Consider the following 6,137-nt stretch of genomic DNA (forward strand, 5'->3'; position numbering starts at 1 on the left):
GGCAGATGTAGCAGCGAGTGTGAATGAATATATACGTACCCTTGTACCAACTACTGGCCGCGTCGTCCGCCCGCAGCGTTCGCAAGGCGGAGTTGGGTGTCGTGGCACACTTGCCCGTCGCCAAGATTCCAGCCAATGAAACGTGGCGATTTCGCATCTTCAACGTGGATTGGCGCTTCTATTTTTTATTTTGGCCAATGCAAACCGAGGTGTTGTTGGACGATGATAGGTCCCACTGTCGCCCGCTGGCGTCTGCGAGCCCACTGTTTTCGAGCTGACGCATGGGCCTCAAGCCGACCGAGTCGACGCGGCTCCTTGCCGACTTTGTCGCGGAGAAGCACGACGTCGTGCTAGCGCTGCGCCACGATGACATTCCGCAGGCGATGCTCGCGCGTTCGGCGCTGCGCTTCAACTTTTCCGTGCTCATTCTGCGCACGACCGTGCTCTTTGCCTTTGCGACGATGACGACGTGCATCTTTCCGACGCACGAGCTGTACCTCGTTGAGCGCGGGCTCACCACGGCGCTCGTCTCGTCGGGCTCGGTACGTCCGAAACGGCCTTTCTAGTGCTCAAAGTGCGTAGGACACGATCAACGCCAACTCGAGCATGAAGTTTGCCAACATCCAAGTCAAGTCGGACGTCCACGCCTGGGCGTACGACACGCTGCTGCCAAGTCTCTTTGACGACGATGGCGAGTGGCGCGTCGCTTCCGAAAATGTCATTTTGACGCTTGCGATTGAAGTCTATAAGCGCGAGCTCAAAGATTGCAACGCCAACATGGCCGACACGTGGGGTACGGTCTGCTACGCCAACGCAGAGGACGGCGACACACTCGTGGCGCGGCACCAGGACAGCGTCGCGATCAGCTCGCGCTTCCGGCCGCTCACGCTCGAGGGCATCCAGGCTACGATGCAGGGCAAGGACGACCGGTGGGTCGACGAAGCCACCGCCCGCGTCGTCTTTCAAGTCATCACGTACAACGGCAACCTCGACGCATTTGCCCGCACGCGCCTCACCGTGACGTTCCAAAGCGGCGGGTTCATTGATGCGAGCGGCGAAGTCATCGTAGTGCCAAGCAACTTGTATGCAAGTCCGTACCAGAAATGGCTCGACCTGTGCATCCTCTCGTACTTTGGTGGGACGCTGGCCTTTTTGGTGCTGGCGTTCTGCTGCCCCAAGTGGTGCCATGTGTACATTGCGTCCTACTCGTCCGTCTTTGTGTGGCTCGACTGGGTCGTCGTCTTTGCTGTGAGTATGTTTTACCTCATTTGGTTCAAAGTCTACTCGGCGATCCTCAACTACACGGCGACAACATTTGCCGAGAAGCACCCGAGCACGACCATGGTCAACAGCGACCGGCTCGAAGACCTTGCGTCGCAAATGACGCGCGTCCGGTTCCTTGCGATCGCCGTCATGCTCCTGCTCACGACCCGGTATCCCTTTTCTATCAACGTATCAAATGACCATTTTTTGGCTAGTATTTTTGGCGCGATGGAATTTCACCCAAATTTAAATGTCGTCACGACGACGATTCTCAAGTCGATCCACAAGCTCGGCGCGTTCTCGTGCGTCTTTGTATTGACCTTGTACGGCTACGTCGTCGCTGGCTGCCTCAGTTTCGAAGGCACGCTGCAGTTCAGCAACTATGGCCGCGGCTTTGTGACGTGCATCAACATGCTCTTTGGGGACTTTGACTTTGAAGCGATCGCCCAAGTCAACTTTCCGCTCGCGGTCGTGTGGTACTTTAGCGGCATGGTGCTGCTCTTCCTCATCCTCTTCAACCTCCTCCTCGCCGTCGTCCTCGAGTCGTACACGGACGTGACCATGGAGAACGCGCGGTCTCGTCGATCGTATTTCACGCCTGTTTCTTATTGCTCTTGTCGTAGGCACAACCGGTCGGTGCTCTGGGAATTCTGGGTCGTGACGTGCGAGGTGTTCAACCCCGCGCGCTTCTTTGGCTGCGATGCCGAGACCAAGTTTCTCCGCGCTGTCCAAGCCGGCGCGTTTGATCGGCTCGACTTTATCACGGAAGACGACGTGATTCACCGCGCGTACCTCTCGCCGCGCTCGGCCAAGCATGTGCTCGAGACCATCTTGCTCTACCGCAACTCGGTGTACGTCCCCAAAAAAGAAAGTGAAGTCCAAAGCGCCACCAACGACGACGTCCTCGCCAAGATCCGACGTCTCGAAGACTCGGTGGCGCAGCTCGTGCTGCAGCTCCAAGACCGAGAGATGTACCGCCCCTAGTCGTGTATCGGTCAAACGTCGTTCTGGAATACCATAACCAATGGAGATGATGGTGCCTTGTTGAGAGCTCGTTGGTGAGCGGGACTTGTTACGAGAACTAGAGCAGCGATGATGGTTGCCAACGGCTCGGGCTACGCAGCGGCGTCATTGCCCATTGCACCACCGGTGCCGTGAGCCGCCAGCGTTGTAGCGTGTCTGTGCCCCACTACTGAATTGCCACCAGCATTTGGCGACGTCGAGAGAGACACAGGCGCGGCTACTCGTTCGACCGCCGCCGATGCTGGTGTAGTATGCCGATTGCTACTATAAGCATATACCGGTATATGAATCGCTATGGCGGTGTCGGCGGTGGCGGCTGCCCGAGCTGCTTGTCGCAACGAGCGACCACGCTTCAATCGTCGTACACTGTATTTGCTGCGACATGCAGGATTTTTAAAGAGCATATTTTATTCTGGATACAATTACCGAGGTATCCATGCAGATTGTTTTTAATGTGGTCGCGTGCAAAGTCGCGAGATTGCATTTTGCAATGCTCGGACGGGCGAGCATTTGGCTCGTGGCGCTGGCCGGCGTCGCGCAGGCGGCGACAAAGGAGCTCACAGATACATGCAGCGGCGGTGGCGCCTTTGGCCTCTATCGCCGCGAGTCGGGCTGCGCGATCGGCAACTGCGACTGCTTTCCAATCATTTACGAGTGCGACGGCCGCCTCGCCGACGGCATGGGCCAGTGCGCGCTGTCCCGTAATCCGCAACTGGCTGGGGCTCGAAGCTCATGGTGCGCCTACTACATTAGGCGTCGGCTGGTCGCTCATTCTTCTGGCGTTCGCCATCAACTTGATCGTGCCGGCGGTCTTTCTCGTAAGCCACAACATCATGGAGCTCGCCAAGGACAAGGCCGTGAGCAGCAACAGCGACGAGCACGTCCCCAATGCGATGGACCAGTCCAAGGAGAGCCACGGACAGTACGTGTATCGGATGACAATATTGGCATCTGAAGCTCATACTAGGTTTTACATTGACCTGCGCCAAGTACTCGCGTCGCAGCGACCTCGCTCATGACATTTTGTAGTTTCGGACTTCGGTGCCCGATACGGCTCTCGGTCTGCGCGCCGAGCCAAAGATCTTTTTGGAGACCATGTCCAAGCGTACGGCCTTTGTCGATACAACGTGTCGTATCGTGGTGCGCGTAGGCTGGGTCCAAGTTGTCTGCTACTGGCTCGTGCTTGCCTCGCTCGGGTGCTTTGCACTGCTCGTTCCGCCCATTTCAATGGACGAGACGTCGTTTCCGCTAGTGCGTCAGAACACGACCGAAATCAACGCGACAGCCTACACGATTGCGAGCTCAAGCACGAACGACTTGCCGGGCTCCACGCGGTTTCTCTCCCTTCAAGGTTGCTTTCTCGACTGAGCAACAGCTCATGTCGACAAGTAGGGGACTTTTGCGGGGTCGCCAACGACGCCTTGCCGACCCAAGGCGCGTTCACGCTGTCATTGGCGTACAACATTACATTTGCAATGGACGGTGTCGTGCTGTTTGACCAAATCAACGGCTTCAAAGCGCTCAACTGCGTCTGCGACCACGGCAGTTGCGCGCTGCGCAAAGTCGAAGAAGGCGCAATGGGGGCGCTTCCGCTCGTGTACTTTCCGTGGTACCAAGATGCGTGGCACCCGTTCAAGAACGGGACAGAGGAGCACACGTTCTCGGTCGCCGCGTCCTTCTCATTTGCGTCGCACGACTTGATTCCGTTCATGCGACTCCGGCCCGTGGCGCACTTGCTCTTCCTGTCGCACCATGCGTTCATGGAGCGCGTCTTGGACATTGTGAACCTGTGCGTCTTCTTGCTCGACATGGGCGTGCTGCTCACGTACGCGGTCAAGGTGCGGTCCGCACCGTGGCTGCCCGAGCGACGGGTCGTCTACGTCATGTGCGGCGTCAACTTGTTGGCGAGCTGCCCGATGTTGTATCTCTCCGAGTACTTGGACCTCTCGGAGAGCTTTCAGGCCATGCTGTACGCGAGCGAAGGCGTGTTTGCACTCAGCTGCGGTCTCTGGCTGCTCGCGTTCCTCTTCCTCCTCGACATGCAGCGCACGCGGACCTTTGGCGCTCGCTTCTTTGTCGGCAAGTTTGTCCTTGGCACGTCCGTTCTGAGCCTGTATCTCTACACGTACTTGTATGCAGCCGACCAGTACCTCTCGCTCCTCAACTTTGGACTTGCGATCTTTTGCTCGACCATCTACATGGGGCTCATGGTCGACGTGCGCAACAATCTGCGCGCGCATGCGTACGCAGAGACGCGCCCCGAGCAGCTCACGGCGCGGCTGCTCTATGTCATTGGGCTCACGGTCATGTACGTCTTCTTCTTTGTCGCGCTCTTTGCCGACCCGCTCCCGACCGTCTCGCCGTTTGTGCCCAAGACGGTCATCCTCACTGACTTGGCCGTGCAGCTCATTCTCCGGACGGCGACGTGGGTCCTTGCTGTGCTCTTTTTGCCGCCGACGAAGACCACCGACCGCCACCACCACGTCTACTACACCCGCGCTCGGACCAAGCTGCCGCGACTCACGTCGTCGCAGCGCGACTTTACGCTCGCCCACCTCAAGCAAGTCGTGGGCGGACGCTACAACCGGTCTCTCTCGCTCGACGATGGCTATCTCGAGTGGCGTGCGCCCGATGCATTCGTTATCGAGACTGCTTGCGCTCTATACAACCAGTCGATTGCGATCTACGAAGAACCCGACTTTGACACGGAAAAAGGGTGCTACGTCGTCGCCAGCGACGCACATTGGACCCAAGACGGGCTCACGCTCGTCCAGCACTTCTACGATGCGATGACCGACACGTACGGGTGGGTTCTCGCTGGCGACAAGCGCGTCGTCGTTGTCTTCCGTGGCACGCTGAGCGCCGCCAACGCTCTCACCGACCTCCAAGTCCACATGACGCGACCCGCGTTTGGAGTCGACGACGATGACGGGTCCATGGTCCACGCAGGGTTTCACTACGCCTACATGACGGTGCGCGACACGATCCGCAGTATCGTGCAGACCGCGATGGCGTCCATGCCCGAGTGCCAGCTCTACGTCACCGGTGCGTCCTTTTCAACGTCGCGTATATTAACTAACTAGGAACTAGGGCACTCTCTCGGCGGTGCGCTCGCGACGCTCATGGCCTACGACGTGGTCACTGACAACCGGTGGCGCCTGATGGAAGACATTGTCGTGTACACGTACGGCAGCCCCCGCGTCGGCAACCACAAGTTTGCGGCCGCGTTCAAGCGCGTGGTGACCAACTGCTACCGCGTGTGCGCGGACGGCGACGCGATCGTCGGCACACCCAAGCGGTCGCTGGCGGCGCTCTGCTTTGCGCACCTCGCGTACAAGCACGTCGGCGACAACGTGCTCTTGTCGACGCGCGCCAGAGGCACGTTTCTCATCAACCCCAACATCGTCGAGCGCGCCTTCATCTCGCGCCTCCGCGTAAATGCAATCGCGCATCTCGGGCCGGCGTACATGAACCTGCTCGAGAACGGCACCAACTTTACGAAAAAAACCAAGTACGTCAGCGCCCGCAACTTTGACGAAGCGACGCCACTGCTCTACGACGCCATCTAAGTGAATTTGACGTTCCTGGCGTTGGAGACTGTAGAGATGTCCCTTGTAACGTCGTACAGTGCGGATGTTTGGGTATTGCATTCAGGTGAATAGGGTTAGGTATGCCACCACTGCCGTTGCATTGCACTGTTTCGGGTGCACACAGATATATATTCATTCACACTCACTGCTGCATCTGCCCACTGTATGCGGACGGTCGTGGAAGCACCGCCACTTGCCTTTGACCAGTTGAGGTACGACTTACTTGCGGAGCCGGCGCGCGTAGCTGTTGGCGCACTGCAC

At 58.2% G+C, this 6,137-nt stretch overlaps 2 protein-coding genes across 2 annotated transcripts; both read left to right on the top strand.

Annotated features, from left to right (window-relative positions):
- Nucleotides 1-204: 204 nt before the first annotated feature.
- Nucleotides 205-2,319, top strand: SDRG_13145 (hypothetical protein). Its single transcript, XM_008619227.1, has 4 exons — nucleotides 205-542; nucleotides 583-1,433; nucleotides 1,479-1,838; nucleotides 1,887-2,319. Exons 1-4 carry the CDS (start codon nucleotides 282-284, stop codon nucleotides 2,245-2,247), a joined length of 1,833 nt encoding a protein of 610 aa, XP_008617449.1. The 5' UTR covers nucleotides 205-281; the 3' UTR covers nucleotides 2,248-2,319.
- A 447-nt stretch (nucleotides 2,320-2,766) lies between these two features.
- SDRG_13146 (hypothetical protein) lies at nucleotides 2,767-5,935 on the top strand. The gene is made up of 7 exons (XM_008619228.1): nucleotides 2,767-2,987; nucleotides 3,040-3,208; nucleotides 3,254-3,275; nucleotides 3,316-3,391; nucleotides 3,437-3,637; nucleotides 3,679-5,331; nucleotides 5,377-5,935. Exons 1-7 carry the CDS (start codon nucleotides 2,777-2,779, stop codon nucleotides 5,853-5,855), a joined length of 2,811 nt encoding a protein of 936 aa, XP_008617450.1. The 5' UTR covers nucleotides 2,767-2,776; the 3' UTR covers nucleotides 5,856-5,935.
- The last annotated feature ends 202 nt before the right edge of the window (nucleotides 5,936-6,137 follow it).

Source organism: Saprolegnia diclina (genome assembly GCF_000281045.1).
Source record: "Saprolegnia diclina VS20 unplaced genomic scaffold supercont1.56, whole genome shotgun sequence".
Classification (NCBI taxonomy): Eukaryota; Oomycota; class Saprolegniomycetes; order Saprolegniales; family Saprolegniaceae; genus Saprolegnia; species Saprolegnia diclina.

What these genes read in the sequence shown, in the direction of transcription:
- SDRG_13145 (XM_008619227.1), top strand. Translation starts at nt 282, where the DNA reads ATGGGCCTCAAGCCGACCGAGTCGACGCGGCTCCTTGCCGACTTTGTC. An exon ending in ATGCTCCTGCTCACGACCCG is followed by an intron (nt 1,434 to 1,478) that starts GTATCCCTTTTC and finishes TTTTTTGGCTAG; the next exon opens with TATTTTTGGCGCGATGGAAT. An exon ending in GTGACCATGGAGAACGCGCG is followed by an intron (nt 1,839 to 1,886) that starts GTCTCGTCGATC and finishes CTCTTGTCGTAG; the next exon opens with GCACAACCGGTCGGTGCTCT.
- SDRG_13146 (XM_008619228.1), top strand. Translation starts at nt 2,777, where the DNA reads ATGCTCGGACGGGCGAGCATTTGGCTCGTGGCGCTGGCCGGCGTCGCG. An exon ending in GGGCCAGTGCGCGCTGTCCC is followed by an intron (nt 2,988 to 3,039) that starts GTAATCCGCAAC and finishes CTACTACATTAG; the next exon opens with GCGTCGGCTGGTCGCTCATT. An exon ending in GTGCCAGCTCTACGTCACCG is followed by an intron (nt 5,332 to 5,376) that starts GTGCGTCCTTTT and finishes ACTAGGAACTAG; the next exon opens with GGCACTCTCTCGGCGGTGCG.